Source organism: Bactrocera neohumeralis, chromosome 6 (assembly GCF_024586455.1).
Source record: "Bactrocera neohumeralis isolate Rockhampton chromosome 6, APGP_CSIRO_Bneo_wtdbg2-racon-allhic-juicebox.fasta_v2, whole genome shotgun sequence".
Classification (NCBI taxonomy): domain Eukaryota; kingdom Metazoa; phylum Arthropoda; class Insecta; order Diptera; family Tephritidae; genus Bactrocera; species Bactrocera neohumeralis.
The window spans coordinates 76,543,600-76,570,857 of record NC_065923.1 but is presented as its reverse complement, the minus strand read 5'-3'; the positions used below and the strand labels follow the sequence as shown (position 1 = coordinate 76,570,857).

Below are 27,258 nucleotides of genomic sequence, written 5' to 3'. Positions count from 1 at the left end.
AACGAGAGCAGTGAGTGCATAGTGCAGCTGTGGATTAAGAGTGCGTCTTTGGCTAGTTAGGCGACGCCGCCAAAGAACACTAATGGCGCTGGGAACTATCATAATTGGATGCTCGCCAAACGGGCGGATACAGAAAGACAAGCACGAATGTAAGGCATAGTACAGCCGGAAGGACTAGCTGAAACGCTGTGCATTCGGCAGTACTGTAAGTACATAAAAGCAATCAGAAAGCAAAAGAGATTAGAAGTGCATAGTGGTTGGAGAGCAGTTAGCAAATTATCGTTTTTTGCTTTTTTAAAGTTGCTGTAGTTATGAAAATCAATCAGGGAATATATATAAATGACAGCATAAGGAACGGATGCCGTTTCGGTCATCATTTACTTGGTTGAAAGTGCGCAGTAGCTCAAGAAAGCGAGATATACTCGTATAGGCTATAGAGTTTAGCTTTAAGTTTATACAGTTCTTGAGAATTTGCTTTGAACTCTCTTAACCAATATAAATTAGGTGGATTTGTAAATGCAATACCGTTAATTAAAGCTAACCTAAAGTCTATCATAAGAAAGGAAGAGCAAAGTAAAATAAGAATTATGTTAGCTAGAGACAATAAATATCAAGTGGATGTACAACAAAATATAAATTCAACTTTTCTTGGCAATTTCGACATTTTTTCTGCAGATAAAAATCGTGATTAAACGCTTTCTACACATTATGTTTAGAGTTTCAATTTACCCGCTTCAGTTTTCCTCAACTTGTGGTCATTAATTGTGTGCTTCCTGTGATTGTGCCCGCACAGTGGGCTGGAGTAAGAGAAATAATGCTCACCATCCTAAGTGGGTAGCGTTAGGTTAGATGGTTGATCTCTTGGCAAGGAGGGGGGTTCACACTTAGACTGTTATGTACAGTCCTAACTGAAGTCAGCTATCGGCTAAAATACGCGAAACCTATCACAAACTTGCTTTATATTTCCGCTATTTCATCTCGATGTCTTAAATTCTGAGATCCGAGGTGTTTTTGTCTTGATCTGGCAAAAAGAGGACATTTGAGGAGGAAGTGTTGAGAAGATACCATCTCATCTTTTTTTCCAAACTTGGTTATTGGCGCAGACACCGCTTACGCGGTTATAGCAGAGTTCCTAACAGCTCGCCAGACGTTCTTTTGTTTGGCGTCAATTGGAGTTTTCAAGTGTAGCCAGTACCTTTTCCACCTGATATTTTCAACGAAGTCGAGGTTTTCCCTTTTTTCTGCTACCCCGGCGTATACCTCGTCGAATACTTTCAGAGCTGAAGGATTTTCATCTATTCGGACGACATGACCCACCCAAGGAACAGCTCATCATTCTATCAACTGCGGTATTCGCCGTTGCCAATGTGCAATGAACCATAAATCGCTTGCAAAACATTTCTCTCGGAAACTCATAACGCCGTCTCATCAGATGTTGTCATCATCCATGTCTCTGCACCATATAACACGACGGTGATGAAGAGTGGCTTGTAGAATTTGGTCTTTCTTCATCGAGAGAGGACTTTACTTCTCAATTGCCTACTCAGTCCGAAGTAGCTGCAAGAGTTATTCTGCGTTGGATTTCGAGTAGCGCCTTTCACTATACAAAAATTCCGTTCCGGTTCGGAACATTCCGTAGAACTTAATATGGTTTCATAGAGGCAAAGGTTAAACTTTGTTAAGAGTTCTCATCTTTTGTCAATAGATGCTCTGCAGCTGTACTAAGCAGGCAACCGATGCTTTCTTTTAAGTGCTCGATGCTTTCCTCTCAAGTGTGTTAAGCATCGTTAAGTTGGCGATATAGTCCACTCAGTGGGCACTGAATGAAGATACGAATGTATTACAAAAAAATTGTGTACCTAATATAAAGAAGAAAGCAGATTTCCAGTAAATCAGCTGACATTCCAAATATATAGAAAAATATAGATATATATATAGGCTGAGGCGAAGCTATACTCTCCTTCTCGTGTGGTTTGTTATAAGTGCGCTCCACTGTGCGGCTTAGAATTGTAAAACACGCTCAAGGTAACCGCAATTTCTGCACCGGAAGCTCTTCGAAAAACGCGAAAATTTTTTATTTCTCACACTTTTTCAAATGGCTCGCAGCATAAAGGCGCATGGAGACGCCAACTAGACGCTAGTACAAAAAACGTTTCTAATGCACGCCGGTTGGGGGTAGCTTTTGTAGCATAAAGCGGATTTTTTAATCTTTTAAATAAAATTAATGCGCATATTTGCACAGCAAGCGTAACTAACGCCTTTCAACTGCCCTGCGCCACGGCGCTCAACCGGCTGTCAGTCAGTTGCGGCACGGTGACTAATGTCAGGGCGCCAACAAAAAAACCCAAACAGCGCGAAAAAAGCAGAGATTTATTTGAATATGTCTACCCGCTTGCCGATCTGGCTTCCCTGGCAGGTTATTTCTTTTGGCCTTTAACTCATTAATTTCACGTACACTTTTTCATGTTGCAGTTTGCTACAGTTTTTCACGCCGATTTTTACAATATCATATACAAATGTATGCTAGTATACTATATATCACTGCTGGGCCGCCGTGTTGGCGCTGCGCCTAATTGTAAATGTTACCACGTGTTGATTATGTGCCAAATGCCAAATGCGGAAAGGTTAAAAAGCATTTTGGGCCATCAGTCGTCGCGACGCTGACGACGACGGTCGAGATTTATGTGGCTTGCCGGCTTGCTTTGCCCGCCAGTTAGTTGCATTCGCTTTGAGTGCTCTTCGCTGTCTTTGAGGGGTTGAGGGCGCACGTTGCTTTGCGCAAAGCTAAGTGGGTTAAATAAAGACACTATTAACCGCAAATTGTGGCACAACTTTTGACATAAATTCTTTCGAGCGTACTCTTAATTGATTTATATGGAAATTTGTAGGCACATTAACGTTTTATTTGAGGTTCATAAATGACTGCTGACAATGGGGATGAGCAGTTTGCTGGGTGAAGAGAATAATCTTTCTTTCTTATAAACTTTGGTTAAGCGCTAAGGCGTTGAGAACTCGTTTGTATCGAGTAGGGTTTTAGCAAAAGCAGAACAAAAAATAAAAATAAACGTTAAACGGTACAACCGAAGCTAGAAAATGCTTCAAAAATACAAAAAATTCATTACAGGAACTGTCTTTTGAATGTTCTGTTTGTATGGCAGCTATATGCTATAGTAGTCCGATCTGGAAAAAATGTTCAGGTATTGTACCATTATCTCCTACAGTAATATATGGCAAATTTCGTGAAGATATCCCTTTAAATAAAAAAGTTGTTCATACCAGAACTTAATTATGGTTATTCAGTTTGTTGGCAGCTATATGCTATAGTGGTCCGATCTAGAAAATTTTTGCGGGGATTACAGCGTTGCTTAAAAAAATAATTTGAACCAAACTTCTTAAAGATATCTCGTTAACTCAAAAAGTTTTCCATACAAGCACTTGATTTTGATCGTGCAGTTTGTATGACAGCTACATGCTATAGTAGTCCGATATCGGCAATTCCGACAAATAAACAGTTTCTTGGGGAGAAAAGGAAGTGTGCAAAATTTCAGATCGATATCTTCAAAACTGAAGGACTAATGGAGCCTGTGCAAGACATAAAATTAATAATGGGCGAACTCCACTTCTTTCTCAACAAAGCTTCCAAGTAAAAAAAAATATCTGTGAAACAATTTAATAACATTCATACGAGAGCACTTAGCGTAAGAAATATTTTCAAAAATCTAACCAGATACAAAATTCAGATTGAGTGTTTGTGCCTCAGCAAAAACCGAAAATTATTCGCTTGCCCACAAGTGGTCAGCAAATGTATGGTGGGTAATAAACCAGCAAATCACCAACTTCCTTTGCACCACATAAATTGTAAACATTGCCTCAGTTGTCGGCCGTTGTAGCAACCGAAAACCAACAGGTAACCGCAACCAAATCCTTTCCGAAACAATCACTCATACGGCCTGTTGGCCCACATGCAAAGCAATGGGTGCGCTTTAGCTCTGTTATTCGTCAGCACTGTGGGCGGAAGGAGAGGTGAACTGAAATTTTTAACACACAAGCTTCTTGCGGCTTTCGAAAAGATTTTTAATTTAAATTACAACAACACAAATATACATATGCATTGCTTATACAAAAAAAATATGAAATGAAAAATCAACTAAATATTAGCTCCTTCAGCAAATAAATCGCAAAATTGCAACATATGTTTACTGTTAAGTGTTGGCCTATGCCATTGGCACTCAGTTAGACTTTTCATAAATACACTCGCATTACTTTGCATTCATTCCGACACTAAAATTCTCATGTAATTGGCTCATTTGTTCGAGTTGTTCGGCTTGTAAGTGCATTGCGTATAAGCCGCTTACGGCGTAGGTGCCGTAGTGTGCGTACGAAGTGGGTAAAGTGAGTAAGTGTCCGTTATTTGTATGCGTTAACTGTTGTTCTATGCGAAATTACAAATGCAACAGCTGCTGGTGGTGCCGAGGCATTTCACGCAGCTCATACGCATCGGTAAGCGGATATGTGCATTTCGTCACGCTCCGTTGTCCTCCACAATGAAATTCAGGCACTACACCAATTTGGTATTTGAGATTTGCAAACTTTTAAATTCCTTCAGTGCGGGGACGCCTACTCGCACCGCCGCTAGCAGGACAATGACGGAGACTTGTGCCACGGTCAATTTACACTGACAACAAGCTTTGGCAATAAATCCCCACTAAGCTGCGCTGAAATGTTTGACGGTGTCGGAAAATACATATCCACACATGCTTATGCATGCAATGATATGCTGCTGCTGGTGACCGGTCTCGCAAAAGCGTGGACGAGTAGTTGTTGCATATGGTGAATGCCGGAACAAAAGCTCTTTGTGGCTACTACGTTGAGTACCGTTAGTTGTCAATACGTTCAGGAGCAACTCTTTGTCTACTTCTTTCGCTGCTCGGTTGAGTTGTAATTGTGTGCAGGAAGAAGAAAGTAAGCGCTGAGTTTAGATAAAGTCTTACTCTATCAGAAGCTTGCGCGTCTGTATATCGACCGTTTTTCTTAGACTTGTGATTTTTAAGTAGGCAATACGGTTTTTAGGAGTCGGTCTTTTGGACAACTGTTGCTGAGTTTTTATTAAGTTTGGTTTGTTATGCACCACGTCCAACATTCGGTCGACATAATCGCAAAGCAGACCCTGTAATACGAGACTCCGGTCAAGCAACATAATGAGCTCCTTTCTAAGTCGGTTCCGCTGGAACTTTTAGGCAGAAGTCATCCACGCAGTCATCTGCTTGAGGTAGAACCGCCTTTTAGGAATATCAAGAAGTCTTTACTTGATAACGTCGACGACATCAAAGAAAAGGTTTACCAGACTCCAGACGCAACTAACTTTAGACAGTCACTGACCGCCATTCACAGTGGAGTCATCAACAATTTCACTGACTCCCTCTTAGTAAATGGCATACTTTGAGTCTAAAAACCATCCATTACAGAAGAAGAGCTGGAGTTGACCCGAGAATCTAGAGTAATCCTTGCGCAATTTTGTGCTGGATACTCTAACGCGTTAAACTGCTACTTTTCTAGACTTCTCGACCTCGATATACCAAAAGTATAGCTAGCGTGTAAAGAGTCCTTACCTAACTGCAACCACCTCCTTATTATCTTATCTATATAGTCCGAACCCGTCGAGTCAGTACGTGTCCTCAGCTTACCGTTAGAAGGTGAGAACCACGCTGAAAGCTGCAACCAATGCAACCAAACAACCGCTACAACAACAACTGCAGTACTTGAATAACTATAGATCGGCTTCGCACCGCATTAACTCTATGCTAGTGCTGTAAAGCACAGTATCAAAGAAGACCCGAATAAGCCCACACGTCATCGCGCTCAATGATTGGAGCTGCGCCCAATATCGTGCAAGAATTGAAGACGAAAGATTATCAAGTTCGTCAAAAATTCGGAAAATAAGCAAAAAAGGATATCACAAGCCTGTTTGATGTGCTCTATGGGAAGAGAGTATCATTGCTCAATATTTCTTTAAAAATGAAGCCGGCCACAAAGTCTGGCGTGGCCTCCAAGATCGTGCGATTTTACACCGCTTGTCTACGTATATAGGAGCGAGACGACCGTCGTGGTCGATAATTGGTCCTCTCGGCTGCAAACCCTTATCTTTAACAAACAAGCTGACGGACATTGAATCAATAAGAAGCAACGCTTACTCGCTTTTATACATATATTCTTGTGATAGAGAACCCGATTTTGTTTAGCCAAGCCTTTACGCCCAGTGTTCACACCAAATAACGTTTAGTCGTCCCAGGAAGCAGCTAGACAAAAGCACGATTGTGGCAGCCGATAACGCAGCTGAGTTGAAAAGGTTGCATATCATTCTCACTACATCTTGGCACTAACTGCCCCACCCACACGGCGCTGTCTTACGACCGAACTTCGAAAAGTTGCCACCGCAACAGCTATAATGAAAATGACGGATTTTCAACGGTGTGCGGGCGGTTGTTGCTGCAACTGCCGGTTGCAGCTGAACTATGCCCCGATGGTGCAGCGCCCTGTGACATTATGGCAGCAGCAGTGGCAGTGGCAGTGAAAAAGGTGCCAGATTACTCACCTAAGATTATGTTGACGTATTGCAAAGAGACATACTGTCACAGTGTCACACGCACACCTGCCTGGCTGCGCAGAGGGCTCCAGCAGCCAGCTGGCTTCAGCCTAAAGCAACGACGTTGTGGCAGTGACACTTGATGGGCGAGGCTGCTTTATGTAGGTGAGGCTACGTTTCTTTCGCCGCAATCGATGATTTAAAGTGTAGTGCTGTGTGCGCCAGCTTAAACAAAGTATACTAGAGCGGCGAGCTTTGGGGCCAGTTCGGCTCAGCAGCAGTTTTTGCGCAAAAATATTCATTGAATAGCAGGTGTGTTCGCAAATACCACAGTTCGTGTGAACTCCATAGGTGTTTTTGTTGTTGCCACTTTGATGTATGTGAAGTGTTTGTGGCAAAGGTCACGTTTAATCTGCCATCCTGATTGATTTTACCTTAAAGCAAAAGAATTGCCCAAGAGCACGTTGTTCGTGAGAAAGGTAAAGCATGGCGAGGACAGGAGTTTTATACCTTTCCAGACAGTTTTGTTTTCAGAAGCTAACATAAATTTTCATTTACCTGGCGTAAATATTAAAATAATTGTTTAGTCTTCTACAGATTGTGAAGTCTTCGGAGAAGAAGTGCAGAGCATACCTAGGGTCCAATCATCGCACATGCTTTTATAGGACCATATCCCACAAAGAAGCTGATGAGCTTAAAAATTTCAAATTTCCTAGTAGGGCAATGAAACATCTACTTCATCGACTGGGGAACCGGGTTCGTCATCTCCTGGTGTTAGTGTGTGACTTTCGCTCAGCAAGCTGAAGAAGTGTACCCTACATAAAATACTATGTTTGCTTTGGCATCAGGCACCAAATCACTACTTTGGCTCCGACCACTCGTTGAGTTATGGGTTGAACTTGACACCAGACTTACAGAAAAGATAACCTAATTGATCTTGGCAAAACATGCTTCTTATAAAAAACAAAGTCCATTCGGTCGACACTTAACAAATGCGGAAACACGCCACTAAGTGGAGAAGAAGCCCAGCCAAATATTTAACAAAGATGCAAGTGCCGCTTTTTCTAAACGCACAGCTACACTATCTAGAACCATGCGCTTGAAACAAACTCAAAAAGAGTTTATAAAAAGTAAAGCACTGCAAAATTACTGCAATCCACCGATGGGTTGGGAGGTTATGAGCTTCTGCCTCGACAGTTTCCTTATCCTTTTATGTTATAGATGGTCGATTGCAAGCGTCGAACCTAGGAACTTAATTTATACGTTGAAATTCAACAATTCGGTAAGGATCGATGGCTGATCCAGAGATCACACCTGGACTACTATATTTTATCTTATCCTATCCTTTGTAAAGCCATAACAATGGAACTCCAACATCCGTTCATATACTATCGAGTTCTCAAAATGTCTTGTGACTAGTAACTATTTGCTTAGCCGCAGGAAGTGTTGAGACGCTAGCACCTCCTTTTCTTCCATATAGCTAATGCAGCTGGCATGTGGTAAGATTGTCAACCAAACAGCGGGGCTGTCACTAGTAGAATGGCTCGTTGGAGCCCCACAACTATAAAAAGGCTAGCCCTACTGAAAGAAAAGAGCGGACTGAATCTCTTACGATCGATTTTGGGCCAAAGGGCGTGTACCAAGCTGACACGAAACCCAGCTATACAGTAGTACAAAATACGAGGTATTGAGCACCGACCCGTTCACAGTCTACTGATAACTAGGCTTGATAGCCTTTTCTTGCCAGCTTGCCAACCTAACAGTTACCTGCGATTACGCTGTAACTTGGCACCCATACTAATCTTATCACAAAGTGACTCAATGTTATTTAGAATAAACTTGGGCATTCCTTTAGCAGCCTTCAAAGTACAGTTAGTGAGTTCAAAGCTTGAATCGGCGCTATGCTATAAGAGTGATTAGTCACTTCTGTCATTGGGCTGTACACTGGTTTGGTTTTCTCTGTAAACCCCTACGTGGATTATATAGTAATCCAGATTTTCATGTAATCACACTTTCCACCAAACAATCGAACTCACAGCAGAAATAATTGCTTGCAACTCACAGGGGACGCAGTCCCTAAGTGTGACCACCAAACGCGACTGCGATGGACACGCTGAATGCATTCACAGAAATTTTTAGCACGTCGACAAAAATTTATAGCACACATACAGACGCAAGTTCGATAAGTGGCGTCGTTTCAGGAGCAATAAAAGTGAGCAACATTAAATATGAAATTAATGACTTAACTAACAACAGAATGAGCAATCTAGCGGCGCTTTATGAAGTTCGGTGTTATTGGTGTTGGCGGAATCGCTTTTTTGTGTACGCTAACTCGTATAAATATGAAATGTGTTTGGAATTAATGCATGACAAGAGCAGCGATTGGCTGAATCAAAGGCGAATATGGGTTGACAAAGGAAAAGAAAAAAAGAAGAGGAAGCAATGTTGATTGCTGCTGGTATGTGAGCTTGCATGTGTGCGTCTAAGTTGCGGTTTGCTGCTGGAATTATGAGTAGAGCATTTCCGACGTCGACACCTCACGTACGCACCGAACGGCGAGCAGAACTGCAGCACTATTAGGAAGCATATAAGCAACAAATGCAAAAAATGAACAAAATTAATCGATTTAATCGGAACGAAGGCAATTCTTTGCGCTTGTGGCGCCTAACAATTGAACTTAGACGACTTAGTGGGCTCAATTATGCATTGCATGTAGCGCATGTGCCCCTCAGTGGAAGTCAAGAACACTGTCGAAAACTTAAAGGCAAAACGCATTAATAAATTAAAAAAAGTCTCAGCAAAAAAAAACATATTAAATTAGTTAAATGAAAAACGATTTAAATTAAACAGCATGCAGGCAAAAGCAAACGCCAACAAAATATGTAATTACATTTTAATAAGGCCTTTGATAAGACCCTGTGAAATAAAAACTTCGCTTGTACCTATAAAAACACAAGTATTTCCTACAATCAATATCAGTTCACAGTTACCTAACTACGGTACAGCAACTAAAAACAATTCACAAACAATGTCTCGTTTCTTCCAAGTCCTGCTCGTCGCTTCCTTGGCTTTCGCACTCTGCGCCGCTGAAGCGCCACGTTATCGTGGTCGCAATGGACGCCTACAACTCTCCAAGCAACGTAGCCGTTTCTTGGCACGTCAAGAAGCCGCTGAGGAAGCAGGTGTAACGCCGTACCCCTCCGCCAAGGAACTGATACCAGAGATTCCATTCGATGAAGCCGCCGCCGCTGCTGCACCTGAAGTACCCGTTGAACCCGAAGCACCAGCTGCTCCAGAGGGTGACATAAATGTCTCTGTGAATGTTGATCTTCCAGCCGAGCAGGCACCAGTTGAAGAAGAAGCTGATGAACCCGCGCTTGCCGACGATGCTGAGGGCGAACATGAACCAGACCTTATCTATGGCCCACCAGAGGCTGAGGATGTGCCAGTTGTCAATGAAGTTACTCCCGTTGAAGAAATCGAAGCCACCATCGCTGAGGAAGAAGAGGAACAAGCCGCTGAGGAGGAGGCTATCGAATCTGCACGTTTGACTTTCGGTCGTCGCATCAATGCACGCAAATCCGCTCGTCCAGCTAAGTTGCGCGCTCCAGCTCGTGCTCGTAGCAACTCCGTTAAATCGGCCAGAATTGTTAAAGCCAAGGTTACGACCAAAGCTCGCTCTGCTCGTCTACAACAGTTGCCACAACAGCCACAATTCTTCATTCCTCAACAATTTGCGGCTCAACAACAGCAACAACCTGTCTTCTACTACACCGCTGGCCAATTGCAACAATGGTAAAGACACCTACGTTCTAATTAAATTTTCTGGGAGAAGGTGGTGGGAATACAATCGGTATTATGAGTTTACTACAAGTATACTGTGGGGTATAGAAAATTGTTAACAATTAACATTAAGATTAAAAATAGAAACAGATGTAAGAATTGTTAAAGATTTTTTTAGACTGAAAATAAAAAGAAACCTAATAAAAGCGAATTAAGTTTGTTGTGTTGTAAATGGGCTAATGTGGTCAAATTTATGGGTCGACAAAGTTGGAATATAAGAAGTACATATTTTGGTTTTTTTCATGATGGTAACTGATTATATATGTCGTTTACGAGATATCGAAACATTAGACATTCCAGGAAGCGTTCTAATGTATTGGCCCCAGCAGCGCTAGCAAAATTGGGTATTACATTGGTTAGGGGAAGAGGAGATCTGACTTCATCCATTTGGGTTCCAGAGGCTATTATATTTTAGAAACTATGCCATACCACATTACGAGGACCCACCGTCTAAATTATCTCAAGACCATATATAATAAATTAGGCTAGGTTTGATGGAAAATCTAGATCGCCCTTGAACTAATATATGGAGTCCTTTGCGAATCCATAAAAACTCTTGTATTCGATCTTATAAGTCAGCAAAGCGCCTTGTGACCAATACAATATTGCCCAGGCGTTTAATTTTTATCCCAACCATCCTGGTGGGATATCTGAAAGTGTGAACTCCCCAGTGTTAATCCTTGATACGAGATACGTTGGATAATCAAGAAAGAAGTGTTAAGATGGTTTACCTCATTTACCTCCATACAGTTTCTGCGTCCAGTAAAATTCCCAACCTGACAGCATAGATGACGATAGGGCAATGGCCCCCAAAACTAGGGAGAAGCCAGTCTGACTGATCTCGTACATTCGATCTTCGAACAAAAGCATCTTGCGACAACAAATGAACCCATTGATAACGAGGTAAGGCATTCCTTGATGAGGCCTTACTACTCCCAACCTTTAAACACACCTGATCTTGGTAAAACAACAGCATAGCATGGCTTCGGAAAAGGGCACAGTACCACTGCAGCACTTAGCGTCATAAACTCCCAGATAGTTCGTGGCCTTAACTAGAAACCACCCAGCGAGAGAACGACCTTCGTTGGACTTGTCAAAAGCTACTTGAGGACATCGAAAAAACTACGCTCCCTTCATGACTGAAGAGGTGGACCATGAACTACCTGAGCGGCCGTCAATCGTCTATACTATTTTCAGGTTAAAACACAAAACTGAGAAGAATTAAACAAGGAGTTTCACAGGGTAGTGTCCTCTCCACGTTATTGTTTAACATCTACATCTCGAAAGTCCCGCTAATAACGTCGGCCAATGGAATCGATGTGCTCAAAAGTAAACGGCTATCTCCCCGACCTTTCTCGTTGCACGGAACCTAACACACTTCCCACTAAATCCACAGCGACCATATTCACACACTGGACGAAGGACTACAGACTTGACGATAATAATGTCAATAACCCTAACACTCGGTGCTCCTTTACTCTTCACACGACCGCGGTTATTGCCAAAGTACATAGTCGCTACAAAATTATCAAGTCGCTAGCCAGCAGCACATGGGGAAAGAACAAAGTGACGTTGCTGGCAACTTACAAGGCAATTTGCCGATAAGTCTTTAACTAAGCCGCACCAATATCTTTATGACGAACCCCAAATACTTTACCGCTTCCACAGGTTACAGTTGGATGCTTTCCATCCGGCTTACTGATTGGATAAATTTCTACTTCCTTGCTTGATATTATTTTGATAGCTTAGCATTGATCTGATCGCGCCTGTTTACAATATAAACTTTGCACCTAACCTTTGAAAGAAGATATAAGAAACACTTCTGAAAATGCTCTGAAAATTTTCATGACAATAATGTAATCTAATTTATTGCAACTGGACTCAAAATTTGGCTAATAGTCATCATGGCTTAAAACTATACCAATTTATCTGAAGCATACACTGCTTAGCACGATGCAAAGCAGAATAAAAGCGACATGAAGAATATGCAAATGCACACCATTTGAACGAATACACATTCGAAAGCAGAACTTCAAATTACGGCATGGCGTACCGTGAACAATCATGAAATATTAATAAGGCGTTTTCTGAACTTTTAAGGTCATTACTGCTAGGCGAAAATCAAACGCTTTTACAGTAAGTTAATTTCATTAGTATAAAAGCCCGAACTGCTGAGAAAATAGTATCAGTACTCGGTATTATATACTCTGTAAAGTACATACTAATTAATCTTTCAGAAATGGCTCGTTTTTTACAAATCCTGCTCGTCGCCTCCTTGGCTTTCGCACTCTGCGCCGCTGAAGCGCCACGTTTCCGTGGCCGCAATGGGCGCCTACAACTCTCCAAGCAACGTAGCCGTTTCTTGGCACGTCAAGAAGCCGCTGAGGAAGCTGCTGTAACCCCATACCCCTCCGCCAAGGAACTGATACCAGAGATTCCATTCGATGAAGCTGCCGCCGCTGCCGCTCCCGAGGTACCCGTTGAAGCACCAGCTGTACCAGAGGGTGACGTAAATGTCTCTGTGAATGTTGAGCTTCCAGCCGAGCAGGCACCAGTTGAAGAAGAAGCTGATGAACCCGCGCTCGCCGATGAGGCTGAAGGCGAACACGAACCAGACCTTATCTATGGCCCACCAGAGGCTGAGGATGTGCCAGTTGTCAATGAAGTTACTCCCGCTGAAGAAATCGAAGCCACCATCGCTGAGGAAGAAGAGGAACAAGCCGCTGAGGAGGAGGCTATCGAATCTGCACGTTTGACTTTCGGTCGTCGCATCAACGCACGCAAATCCGCTCGCCCAGCTAAGTTGCGTGCTCCCATTCGTGCTCGTGCCACCTCCGCTAAATCGGCCAAAATTGTTAAAGCCAAGGTTGCGACCAAAGCTCGCTCAGCTCGTCTGCAACAATTGCCACAACAACAGTTCTTTGTTCCTCAACAATTTGCGGCTCAACAACAACAACGCCCCATTTTCTACTACACCGCTGGCCAATTGCAACAGTGGTAAAAATGTGTGAATCTAAGTAGATCTCAAAGGCGATTATATATTAGATACGGTAGCATAGAAAATTGTTAACAATTAAAATTAGGATATAAAAGTGTGTGTTGTTAAAGAATTTTTTAGACTGATAATAAAGAGAAATATACAAAGCGAACGAAAGAAATCTATATAATTGAAGTATTTGAGAAGGAAAATAAGGAAATTTCTGGAATATTCTACGAATAGGAAACCATTTGAGTACATGAGCCTCGGTAATATTATTCATGTGTGAAAGAAATGATTTGCAGTACTTCACTATAGGGATTTCGGATGAATCCGTATTAACACTCAAACTTCTTTCTAATACTCCAACTTCAAAGAAGTCATAGAGATTCCCTGTTTCAAACCTCATTCAGTATCAAAAGCCCTCTAAATAAACCGTTTGCCTTTGGTTGAGACAATGGTATTGGGCTCAGCTTGCCTGCATCAAAGACAGATCAATCGACACTGCTTTGCACTCGGTTGTGTTATGACGAGAAAAGCCTTTATAGGTAAAAATTATGCTGTCGGATACTTCCTTGATATCGATGGGGCCTTCAACAACTCACGAACGAAGCTGGGGTTTCATCTGGCCGAGGACTGTCAACTGGGCAAATTTCTGCCGCTACAACAACAACATAAATAAAACTGAGCAGGTTTTTTAGCTTTCAGACACAAAATTCCTGATGTTACTTTTTACTTGTTAGGAGGCTCTCTTCTTCAACCGGTGGACAGGGCAAAATACCTAAAGCTTATCCTTGAAAGGAAGTTGTTATAGAAGATGTGGGCCTCTAACCAATAGTGATTTCCTGGCTCTAAGAAATCGTAGCTAATTAGTAATGTTTTAAGAGGTCATTGTCGGGTGGAGTCACTCATAAAAAACACACAAGCTAAGCTGCTGGAGAGTGTTCAAAGACTCATACGACACCTGTAGCTTTTATATGCTTTGCGATGAAGGCTACTATAAGATTGAGGGAAACAGGTGGTTACAATCTTAAACAATGCATCGCAGAACTTTTGCGGTCGCTTCTTTGCTCACACACCTTCGAGTGATTTGTGGCAAAGCGAAGCCGTTAGAAAGGAGTTGCAGTGAGCTCTTCATCAACTTTTGTTTCAGATTACCAGACTGTAACGTCTTTTTAGCGGAGGTGACTGCCATCAAGACAACAGTAGACGCAGTAGAAAGCTCACTTTTCTTCAGAGAAGTGTCTATACTAACTTTGAGCTCGCCGACCGTGCGCTCAAAACTTATCAAGGCGGGCATTGCCTCGTTAGTAATAGCATCAAGCTTATTCCATATTAGACTTGTATGGGTGTCCGGCCACAGCGAAATCGCTAGAAACTGCAAAGCCGATGATTTTGCTGGGGAGGGCATCCATACCAAAACTTCATCCGAGTGGTCTACCGAACTACGTGCTCGCCATATATGTAGGTGTTCTCGAGTATTTTGTCGGCTCCCTTTTGTCAAAATTGTATGAAAGAAGGCAGGGTGGAATCATCTTGTAATTTTCTGTTCTATTCTCCGGATTTTCCACCCATCGATTAGTATCAATTCAACCACCCAACCTAATTTTAACACAAAGGACGAACATTTGCTCAAGTGAGATCCATTAATTAAGATCAACTAACTAATTCTAGCACAAAGAACGAACATTTGTCCCAGTGAGATCTACCGACTAAGATCAACCCTACAACCTAGTCTAACCCTAACATCAAAACGAACATCCGCCTAAGTGAGATTTATCGTTTAACAACAACCTTACGACCTAACCTAACTCTAACCTATGATTTGGAATTCTCTCAGAAATTAGCCGTGATCATAGCAGCTTTTTTAAGCTAAGTAGTGGAAGCCATTACGTCACCGCCTCAGTTCATTTCCAACAGTCTTCAGCAACATGTCCTTCATTTTTTCGCAGTTTAGACGACCGATCACGATTCCGATACTATGACAATGTCAAGGCTAATAAGTACATTACGTTGAAGCTCAAGAACAGAAAAAAGAATTGTTGTTATATTCAGTAATTTATTCTTTCTGCACTCATCACTATTAATTCCTTTACAGAAATTCTTCATTCAAACTGAAGTAACCTACAGACAGTTACCACAAAATAACTGTAAGTGTATTTCAACCAAAGCAAAATGAATTAAATACTTCATACAACAACAAATCTAAACAACTATTAACTATTCTATGTGCTGCGATTGTTCATGGAAATAAGCACGATAACAATAATTTGAATATAAAATCATAAGCTCAATGATAACTCTGCAATTACAGTTGTTGGTGGATAATAACGAATATTCAAGCAAAGCAATAAAAAAAATCAAAAATGAAGCAAGAATTGAAAACTCTGATAGCGTAGACAAGTAAATGCAACATTAAATATTAATAAGGCGTTAGTGTACTCGTCAGTGTTTTACCTAAAACCAAAGCTTCTGCGTTAAATTGCAATAATTAGTATAAAAGCCTGAACTGCTGAGCAAATAGTATCAGTACTTGGTATTTTCCACCCAGTAAAGCACATACATCCTTCAAAAAAATGGCACGTTTCCTACAAATCCTGCTCGTCGCCTCCTTGGCTTTCGCACTCTGCGCCGCTGAAGCGCCACGTTTCCGTGGCCGCAATGGGCGCCTACAACTCTCCAAGCAACGTAGCCGTTTCTTGGCACGTCAAGAAGCCGCTGAGGAAGCTGCTGTAACCCCATACCCCTCCGCCAAGGAACTGATACCAGAGATTCCATTCGATGAAGCTGCCGCCGCTGCCGCTCCCGAGGTACCCGTTGAAGCACCAGCTGTACCAGAGGGTGACGTAAATGTCTCTGTGAATGTTGAGCTTCCAGCCGAGCAGGCACCAGTTGAAGAAGAAGCTGATGAACCCGCGCTCGCCGATGAGGCTGAAGGCGAACACGAACCAGACCTTATCTATGGCCCACCAGAGGCTGAGGATGTGCCAGTTGTCAATGAAGTTACTCCCGTTGAAGAAATCGAAGCCACCATCGCTGAGGAAGAAGATGAACAAGCCGCTGAGGAGGAGGCTATCGAATCTGCACGTTTGACTTTCGGTCGTCGCATCAACGCACGCAAATCCGCTCGTCCAGCCAAGTTGCGCGCTGCCGTTCGTGCTCGCCCAACCTCCGCCAAATCGGCCAGAATTGTAAGGGCCAAGGTTACGACCAAAGCTCGTTCAGCTCGTCTGCAACAGTTGCCACAACAACCACAGTTCTTTGTGCCTCAACAGTTTGCGGCTCAACAACGCCAACAACCTGTCTTCTACTACACCGCTGGTCAACTGCAACAGTGGTAAGCTGAAAGAACTGTACGTTTCATGAAAGTAAATAGTATAGAGAATTGTTAACAATCGGAATGGAGAGTTGTTAAAGATTTTTTTAGACTGATAAATATAAAACCGTTATTCGAACAAAACATATATATATGCGATCTTTTAAATGTGATGAAGGCTTAAGGGTTTTGGTGCAGTACAAACAAAGTTCTTTATAAATTGATCTTATGTTAAAACAAAAATGAATATCTTTTTGTTGTTGATCTTATAATCACAAATTGTCTTTCTCCTCTCAGACCAAGTTCATTTAGTAAATATTTCAAATAGCCTCATAGCGCTGTGGACCGCGTAATAACTCTAACGGTATTTCAAAATTCTCTAATTTATCATCTTTGGACTCCTTTCGTTGCGTCTCTGGTTGCACCGTATCAACATATTGTTCGGACTTTTGTGCGTTTGGTTTCTGTTGTTCCACGCCGGACTGTTGCGCTCCCTTATTGCCCTCTTCCTCTGGATATTGCTCGTATTCATAGTCGGCACGAAAGCCACCATCGCCTATATCCTCATCAGCAGTGCTGGGCAACTCCGCAGGTGGACCGTAAATGTCATGAGGGCTGGGTTGCCTGGGTCTACCCAATGGTGGCGGTCGTATTGGCCAATTAACTGGCGGCGATCCATATACGTCGATAGGTCGTCGGTGCTGTTGCTGTTGTGGCGCTTTGCCGCGCAGACGTGTGCTGCTTTGTGAAGTCCATGGCTGACGCGTCTCATTGGGCAGTTCAAAAGTTTGTGATAGCCGATAACTGCTTGGGCGATATCCACCTCTACGCTGTGTGTCATCGTCCTCGGCACTGGGTTTGTGCCGAAATGCTTGTGGATATCTGTGATGCAGAATACGGTGGCGGTGCCGCGCTAGACGTGTCGCATCCTCGGCATCCTCGGCAATACTCAGAACTAGCGCCAGCAGTAATGTGGTGTTAAATAATATTAGTTTGGACATACTCGCTGAGCGCTCTCCTGCCAGTTGCTCTGCAAATTTATGACTTTTCGATTTGTTGTAATGCTTTTATAGCGAAAATTTCATGCGAAAACTTGGCAAATGTTCAACTTTCTTATAAATATGATAGAATATTGTTTTGTTTTTTGTTTTCTTGAAAATATTTGTAAACATTACATTCAAAAAAATATTGAATAAATGCCAGTTTTCCACCTGCCAACTCGGTTGATAGCGTATTGGCCGCCACTATAACCTCAAATGTATAAATGTATTCGTTTGGTGCACACGTGAACCGATTACCCGTGTGACCTCGGTTAGCATATTGAGCTTGCGATTCATTTTTATCGCTTGCAAATTAGTAATAGCTTATATGGAAATCATCACTTTGCCCGGTGATGTTACAAGCACAGTGTCTCGTTTCCAAAGAATATAGAACAAACAGAATAAATACCTAATGAAAGAAAAATATGTTGGGTGGGTATAGGATGACACCCTGCCTTTAATAAAAGTTAGTTTGAGTGCGTTATTGAGAAGTTCTAAACCGAGATTAGAAAACGATGATAGTGAAGCTGTAGCCCTTGCGTTTGTATTTCTACGTCCCTTCAACCGCCCATGCATTAAAATCGCCAGCTTTCCCCTTGCGTGCGTTGTAAGCTTGCTTGCTGAAATCGTAGTACACTAAAGAAATGTAGGCCTTCACTTTCGCACGATGTCACTATCTTGCCTCTTGAGAACTTTTTCAAATGGTAGCTTGGTAGACCTTTAGGTCCATATCGCGGATTTTGAGCTTTCGCCTTCTGACCAATTATTGTCGCTACTTGTCACGCTAAACGCACTTTTATTGAAATCAAGGATATTATCGCCGCTTTGCTATCAGAGTGGATAGTCACTTCTCTGAAGGAGGCTTCACTACCGAGCAATAAATCTACCGCTACCTCAGTGATAGCAATCTCGGCTTGAAACACACTGTAGTAGTCAGGAAGTCTAAAAGTGGTGTTGATAGAGATTCCTGACAATATACCCCTTCACCAACATTCCCTGCAAACTTCAAGCCATTCGTAAATAAGTTCACTGCTCTTTTCCTCCGATGGCTTCTACCCATCCACAACACCCTCGCAGGTATGTGGGCTTTCGTCTTCTGACCAGTTATTGTCTTGGGGTTTCGTACTGTTTGCGGCGTAAACATATATGCTAAGGCTGATGCAGTTTTTTTTTAGCAGTGCTTGAGCTGTTGAACAGTGGTTTAGGTTTAATTGTAGGCACCTAATCATCTGTTAGAACTTTTCTAACAATCTTTTTGTGTGCTGGACGGCTGTAACTACCATTGTGTGCTTATTTCCGCCTTGTGGACCCAGTAAAATCTTAATTGTTTTTACAGTTGCGTAATATATGTCCAAAATCAAGGCAATTATACAGCACACTGGTCTTGTAAATCCTCAAATGGGTTAAGGCTGATCGACTTCGCCGGGGCCCGAAATATGGTTATTTGTGGTACCAGATTCAGGCATAGGAAAATTCACCAACCTTCCTTCCCGTCTCCGGATTGAAAAGCCACTAACCAGACCGATCATGTTGTGATATATGGAAAACATGTCTCCAGTGTTTTAGACGTGCGTACGCTCCGAGGTCCTAACATCGGCTTGGACCACTATCTTGTTGCAACCAAGATACGCACCCGCCTCTGCGCAGCAAATTTACGTCAACAAACAGAAGGAAGGCTTGACGTCGAGAATCTGTAATCACAACAGACAGCCGAATGATTTCCTACTCGACTTGAACTCCTGCTCTCTGAGAGCACTTGTCAGCAACTCGGTGTAAGGAACTGTGTGGAAACGAAACCATTGGTTTTTGGAAAATGCAAAAGAACAGTTTATACGATGAGAACCGTGTCGCAGTAGAGAGAAAACAGATTGCCTACCTCACAACGTTACAATCAACCACAACACGTGCGGGATGGTATAGATTTAGAGAGTTGAAGAGGGAAGCGAGACGCATTTGCAGTCAAAAAAAAGAGAGACCGAAATGCATGACTACGAAGAGCTTGACCAGCTGGAAGACAGGGGCAGTGCTCGAAAATTCTACGTATACAGATGTGGCGGCTAACAGAAGGTTTCAAGACCGGAGTATACCCATGTAGAACCCGCAGAGTTAATCTAGTGACTGATGCTCAGAGCATACTAAAATTATAGAGGGAATAGTTCTCCGCCCTGCTGAATGGCAGTGAAAGCATATCGCCAGGAGAAAGCGAACCCGATTCCCCAATCGATGACGATGGAGCAGACATTCCATTGCCCGACCATTAAGAATTTTTGAAATCGGACTACTATATGCAATCGCTGCTGTACAAACTCATTAATCAAAATCAAGTTCATATGTATTTATTTTTATTATTATGAATCGACAAGCAGCGCAGGTAACACAAAAATTAAAATGCTGTATCAAAAAGTATATTTTTGAACACTGTGCAGCTATATATTTGAGTGTGTTGCCTATTTAATCACATTCAACAAGTGTCAAAATTGAACTTCAAACAACTAAATCTGCAAGCTTGCATACAAAATAGACACAGCAACAAAGTAAACAAAAACAGCAAAATTATTTTGTTAGCAACAGCTGATATACATATATACACACACACACATACATACGTAATAGTGGCGACGTAGGACATGTGTAGCTGGCAGTGCGAGCGAAATGTAAGCTAGAAAGACAACGACAAGTAAAACAATGAGCAGAAGACAACTGCCGGTTGCAGAGCTGAACCCCCGTGGACCAGCAAATCCTGAATTTGATGTGGCAAAATCGTGCGAAATGCAACGCTGCCACAGTTCAACGTTCTTACAATTCAATTTAAAGCGTTTAAGGCGCTTCGTTAAACTTCCGAAGTTTCGCAGCGCACGTAAAGCCAAATCAAAAACAGATACAGAACAGTTACAAACTCTTCGCTCCACAAACATACACACATAGTCACACAGATCTAACGTACAAGCGAATAAATTGCTTTTGCCATACTTTTTCTTTGTTGCTGTTGTTGTTTACGTTGTTTCGTGTTTGCCGGGGACGCTCTGTTGCGGTCGCCGGACATACACTGCCACTGTCAATGGCTCTGGCTCTGGCGGCGTCTGAGCTACAGCGGTCGGCAGCCAATCACGCATGCCGAGCACGTAGCGGCCGACGACGCTGTTGCTGCTGGTGGTCATTTCAAATCGAATTTAAGCGTCGCTGTATGCGTGTGTGTGGCAGGGTGTGTGAGGTTCACTGATACTTGGTATGCATACGTGTGCCGCTGTGTGTGTGTCTCGGCTATAATTATTGAATTTATATGCTTGCACCTTTGTACGCACACTTGCAGGAGCCACTGTACGCTTGTACGTTGGCCTTTTCTGTGCCAATCTACACGTTCTACTTTGGTCTTACAAACACAAAGCGGGGGAGGAGGGAGCGGCATACACAGAATTTTTGTGTTTGCTTATTTATTTTTATCTTCTGTTACAAATATTTATAGTATTATGAAATGTGTTTATTGTTGTTGGTCTATTTGATTGAGGTATTTGATAGCAATTTTTTCATATTCGCCATCTTTCAATTTCGTTCCAAAAGGCTAAAGCTAGTCGGTTGCTATTGCTTTTATTGTCAAAATATTTGTATTCAGGTGGCGCAGTGTCGCACATTTAATTTCCGGTTTCCGATAGTTGCTGGCTATTGTTGTTGTTTTTGTAGCACTGGTATTTTTATGACCCGAACAGGTTGCTGCATACAGCCTTGTCACGAAGTTTATAATACGTAGAGGTCTTGTATGGAAAACTCTTTTATTAAAGAAGTAGTCATGAAATTTGGCACACATTACTTCTGAAGGCAACGCAACAATCTACGAAAAATTTGTTCAGATCGGACTGCTATTACATATAGCTACCATACAAACTGAACGATCTAAATCAAATCTTTGTATAGAAAACTTTTTTATTTGACGAGCTGTCTTTACGAAATTTGGTGTAGGTTATTTCCAAAAACAATGCTGTAATATCTTAAGAAATTTTTCAGTTCGAGCAGCCATAGCATATAGCTGCCATACAAACTGAACGATCGAACACCACTTCTTGTACTGAAAACATTTTTATTAGACGAGATATCTTCTTGAAATTTGGCATGTATTATTTCTCAAGATAGCTCTACAATCTACGCAGAAATCGAAAAGATCGGTTCGATATAACATATAGCTGCCATACAAACTGGCCGATCAAAATTAAATTCTTGTAGGGAAAACTTTTTTGTTCGGCAAGATATTCTCACAAAATTCAGCATATATAGTTGCCTAGCGAAACGCTACAATATCTGAAGAAACTGTTTAGATCGGATGACTTTAGCATATAACTGTCATACAAACTGAACGATCATAATCAAGTTCTTGGATGAACAACTTTATTATTTAACGAGATATCTTTACGAAATTTGGCAGAGCTTATTTTTTAAGACAACTCTAAAACATCTGAAGAAATTTTCCATATCGGCCTACTATAACGTATAGCTGCCATACAAACGGAACTATCAAAATTAAGTTGCTATATGGAAAAACAAAAAAATTATTTGCATGATGAATGTTTGTGAAGGGTATAATAGTTTCGTTGCAACCGAAGTTAAATTTTTTCGTTTTCCTTATATTTGCCACTTAAATTTTAAATAAATTACAAACCCGAAATGCCTAAAACAATTGTATATTCTTTGTTTAGTTTATCTACTGTTGTTATTCGAACTTTTTTGTATGCTCTTTGTGTTACATCATTTATTGTTACAATATTTTATTTGCCACATTTTTGTGTTTATTAATATGTGTGCATATATTTATGAATTCTCTCATATATTTAGTCTTGCAAAACAAATATCTATTTTTAGTTTCGGTTATTTTTCTATGGTGACATCACCATTTGTTGACCCAGAATTGGTTGTAAAATTTTTAATCGCCATCCGCACCCACCCTGACCCCGCTCATGTAGTAAACTTTCAAAGAATATATACATATGTAGGTATGAGTTAAGTGGATATGTCTCATTTCTCATTTTATTTTCAATTTTCGTTTTTGTTGTCAATTTAATATTCTTAACGCATCCCTTCGTGTGTTTGTGAAGGCGGTGTTTAATTTATTCAGAATATTTAGTAATGAATATTAGAATTTTATTGAGCGTACGAATGTCCTTGCTGTATATAGTCATGAGTGTGTATATAACTATGTATGTACATATGTATTTGGAAAAAATAAATCATAAATAAACTAAATGACGTAATTCTTAGCTAAATATGCAACTATGTAAAATATGTGGATTGGGTAATACTAACTATGTATATGAGTGATAAAATATATTAGTGAAAACAAAACAAAAAAGACTCTAGCAAAGCTATAATACCCTGCACAGTGTTATTTTTTAGGACATGAAGGGGAATAAAATATATTTTTTATTGATATATGCTAAACTACGTGAAGATATTTCGTTGAATAAAAATGTTTTCCATACAAAGACTTGTGTTCGAACCGTCAGTTTATATGGCAGCTATATGCTATACTGATCCGATCTGAAAAATTTCTTCAGAGATGGGAGCGATGTACTAGATAATACTCTGTGCCAATTTTTTTTAAGATATTTTGTCAAGTAAAAAAGTTTTCCATGCAAAAACTTGATTTGATTAGATAGTTTGTATGGCAGCTATATGCTGTAGTACTCCAATCTGAACAATTTCTTCGGAGATTATTTCGATTTCTTTAGTGATAAACTGTAACAAGTTTTGTGAAGATATATTAACAAATGAAAGGTTTTCCATACAAGGACTTGACTTCGATAAATCTTTTTGTATGGCAGCTATATGCTATAGTTATCCGATCTCAACAATTTCTTCGGAGATTGAAGTGATGCTTTGTATAATAATCCATACCAAATTTCGTGAGGATATCTCTACAAGGACTTGAGTTCAAACGGTCAGTTTATATGGCAGCTACACACTGTAGTAGTCCAAAATCGGCGATTCTCACAAATGAGCAGTTTTTTGGTTATACACGAACCTAAGAAAAATTTCAGAACGATATCTAAAAATCTTATATATTATTCAACCGGAGAGAAAGACATGACAAATTTTTCTTAAGAAAAAGAAACGAGGTGAAAAACGGGTGATCTAAGTAGAAGTTCTTTTTACAAAAGCATTTTTGACAGGTCACGGGTGAAGAAAATATAGTAGCCGTAGCTGGGAGTGTAAACGTAGACCATGGAGAATCGATTCGGCACGGTTCGCAGCAGCTCGGACTGACGTACGAGTATGGCACATTTGAAGTTGAGATCTTAAATTTAAAGCGAACAATATACAGCTTGTGCAAGAACTGAAGCTGCTTGACCTTCCCCTGCGGCATCACTTCACTCTATGGGCTCTTGAAAAGTTTCAAGAAAATCCGACGTCTTCGAGCCAAATTTTGTTCAGCGATGAGGCCCATTTCTGGCTCAATGGGTATGTAAGCCAGCAAAATTGCCGCAATTGGTACGAACAGCAAACTGTAGAGATTCAAGGGTTGTCATTTCATCCCGCACAAACAACAGTTTGATGTGGTTTGTGGACCGGTGGATTTATTGGTCTATATTTCTTCAAAAATGCTGACGGTGAGGAAGTCAATAGCGACCGTTATCACAAGATGATAACCGACTAGTTGACGCATGAAATTGAAGCTCATGATCTCGGCGACATTTGGTTACAAAAAGATGGCGCCACTTCTCACACATTGCATTAAACAATGAATTATTGAGAGAACACTTCGGTGAGCAGATAATTTCACATTTTGGGCCGGTCGTTTGGCCTCCAAGATTGTGTGATATCACAGCGTTAGACCTTTAGATATCTATCTAGAGATATGTAAAGTCTAAAGTCTATGCGACAATCTTGCTCCGATTCAGGCCTTGGAGCAAAGCATCACAGGTGTCGTTCGCCTGTTACCAGTCGAAATGCTCAAACGAGACATCAAAAATTGAACTCAACGGATGGACCATCTGAGACCTAGCTGAGGCCAACATTTCAAAAAGATAATTTTCAAAAAATAAATGCCAAAGAATATTCTTTTGAATGATATCAAAAATTCCCAATTACATATGAAGGTTCTGTGTTTTTCCTTTAGAAAAAAAGTAGGGAACCTCAAATGTATCGTCCTTTATTTAAAGAAAATTCACTGTCAGTCCATTTTTAGCACTTTGATGAGGTACCACGAGAGCCAATTAATTACTAACAACAAACCCACCAATTTTCTCAAGTGGACTTTTTTCGAGCAAAACTGCATATGTCATTTTATATACTTATTATTTTTTTTTTATGTACTTGTAATAGCTAGTAGACGCAATAGTTTCTGGCTGTCAATTTGCAACATGCAACATTTTCCACTTTCTGCATGTCACTTTGCCTTCGCACTCGTACTGCTCTCCACCGCTGTGAGGCTGAAGTTTGAAGTGTGCGCCAACGACTTGTAAACAAATTTCGAAATGTAAAATAATGAAGACTCTCACAGAATTATGAGGCAACAACTTGCGGACAGACTTTGCAATTTTTGCGCAAAGTGTGAAATGAATGTAATTAAAACTTCAACAACCGAGCAAGCGACGGCGAAAACGAAATTTAAGCTTTGCATGTGCAACGCCAGTAAATCAGAAAAAGTATTTCTTTGGTAATTATTTATAAAATCTTGTTGTAATTTAAAAAAAAATATTTTTGGATTTTTTTTTTAATTTTCTATAAAATTATATAAAAACGAATAAAGGTTATAAAAAACGATCAGCCTTAAAAATAAGAATGTCACATGCTCACTACAAACACTATTTATATGAATACTTTTTAAGTATACACCTTAGCGCCAGCTCTGCACGCTGGCAGAGTAGGCGTAGGAGCGACCAGCAGGCACATAAATGGGCGGTGTGATCAAGCGTTGTGAACGCAACAATATCGGCAACGTCAGCGGCGAGTTCACCACCGCCGGCGCCAAGTTCGCTGTGACATAGACACGCTCCGCATCCGGATTCTCTTTGGCGCCTTCCTCCGGCTTTGGCGCTACTGGATTGTCGCTTACACCGCAAGCCGGATGACCAGCCTTGTCGGCTGGCGACACTGGATCCTCAGGTTCATTCACAGTAATGCTGGAGTCCTGATTAGCGGATTCGATCTCTGTGGGCAATAGAAAAGCACGACTTGGACGCCAGCCAGATGGTGGATATGGTGCTTTATCTGCTGCTGGTTGGGCAGCGGTAGGTGCAGCAGCCTCTGCTACAGCATCCACAGCGTCCACTTCAGTTACTGTTTCAGAAACATTGGGCAGTTGCGTTGTGAAGGGCGCAAGCGGTGTGGCAGTGCTGGTTTCAAACGCATCCACAATATCCTTATCATTCGGCACAGCAGCTTCCTCAGCGCTGATTGCGGGCGCATCCACAATATCCTTATCGTTTGGAAGAGCAGCTTCCTCGGCGCTGATTGCGGACGCATCTACAATATCCTTATCGTTTGACACAGCAGCTTCTGCAGCAGCAGCGGCCCTTGCTTTTTCTATGGCTTTAATTTCAGTGGGCAACAAAAAAGCGCGACTTGGACGCCAACCAGCAGCTGGATAGGGTGCCTTAGCCGCGCGCCCTTGCTTAGCAGCGTCATCACTCAACAGCTCAGCAGGTACCCAGTTATAGGGAGTGGTGGTGGTGACATCTACAACGCTCTCCGTCGTTGTGGTGTACTCGTCCGCGGGCAATTCGGTAGTGGTGTCGGCGGCACCGGAGCCTTCCGTTGGTTCGTCATCAGCTTCGCCGGGCAGATTGAATGCACGGCCAGGTCTATAACCGGCGGCAGGATATGGCGTTGGATAGACTTCCTCTACCACAGCCACTTCGCCATCGGCACCATCAGCCTGTTCGATGCGTGCCGAGATGCGGTTATTGCGCAGCTGACGCGCCTGTGTGGCGCCACTCAGCACTGCGGCCGCAAGTAGCAAATGGAGGAATGTCGTATAGCCGAAGCTTAGCATTTTTCGCACAAATTTTTATGAAGTAAGCTAAAATGCGAGTTTTTAGTGTTGTCCTTTAAAGGCTTTGTAACTTCGTTAAATTAAATTTCAACTTAAATTTCGTCAATTAGCGTATTCAATTACTTAATGCCGACTGTTTTTCATAAAGTTGCCAACAATCACTTTTATATCAAACGCCAAATTTGCGTACGTGCTGCCGTCTATAAACGCGCTTGAGTCCTCTCCGGCACAGGTGTGCTCCTATACTGCGCTCTGCGGCGACAATCAAATTCGCAACTGCTTCAATGTTGCGCATACGCCCCAACGTCTCCCTAAAACAGCGCGCTGATCGATCACGTCCTCACAGATCACACTCGATTTCAGTTCGATTGACAAATTATTGAACTCACACACATACATACACATATATATATGCAAATATTGCCACTTACGCACAAAAATACACAAATATTGACTTGAGTACTGTGCTTGGGCACAGCTAACTTGTGAGATTCAGGCAAAATCGACGATGCCACGTTA

General features: G+C 41.6%; 4 protein-coding genes across 4 annotated transcripts; 3 read left to right on the top strand and 1 right to left on the bottom strand.

The window, feature by feature from the left end:
• Nucleotides 1-9,601: 9,601 nt before the first annotated feature.
• LOC126761419 (cyclic nucleotide-gated cation channel beta-1-like) lies at nucleotides 9,602-10,503 on the top strand. The gene has a single exon (XM_050477556.1). The coding sequence runs from the start codon at nucleotides 9,612-9,614 to the stop codon at nucleotides 10,380-10,382; it is 771 nt and encodes a 256-aa protein (XP_050333513.1). The 5' UTR covers nucleotides 9,602-9,611; the 3' UTR covers nucleotides 10,383-10,503.
• A 2,162-nt stretch (nucleotides 10,504-12,665) lies between these two features.
• LOC126761423 (fibrous sheath CABYR-binding protein-like) lies at nucleotides 12,666-13,427 on the top strand. Its single transcript, XM_050477559.1, has one exon. It carries the CDS (start codon nucleotides 12,666-12,668, stop codon nucleotides 13,425-13,427), a length of 762 nt encoding a protein of 253 aa, XP_050333516.1.
• A 2,552-nt stretch (nucleotides 13,428-15,979) lies between these two features.
• On the top strand, nucleotides 15,980-16,744 carry LOC126761420 (translation initiation factor IF-2-like). The gene has a single exon (XM_050477557.1). The coding sequence runs from the start codon at nucleotides 15,980-15,982 to the stop codon at nucleotides 16,742-16,744; it is 765 nt and encodes a 254-aa protein (XP_050333514.1).
• Nucleotides 16,745-25,442: 8,698 nt separating this feature from the next.
• LOC126761413 (uncharacterized) lies at nucleotides 25,443-26,972 on the bottom strand. Its single transcript, XM_050477549.1, has one exon. It carries the CDS (start codon nucleotides 26,737-26,739, stop codon nucleotides 25,582-25,584), a length of 1,158 nt encoding a protein of 385 aa, XP_050333506.1. The 5' UTR covers nucleotides 26,740-26,972; the 3' UTR covers nucleotides 25,443-25,581.
• Between the last annotated feature and the right edge of the window lie 286 nt (nucleotides 26,973-27,258).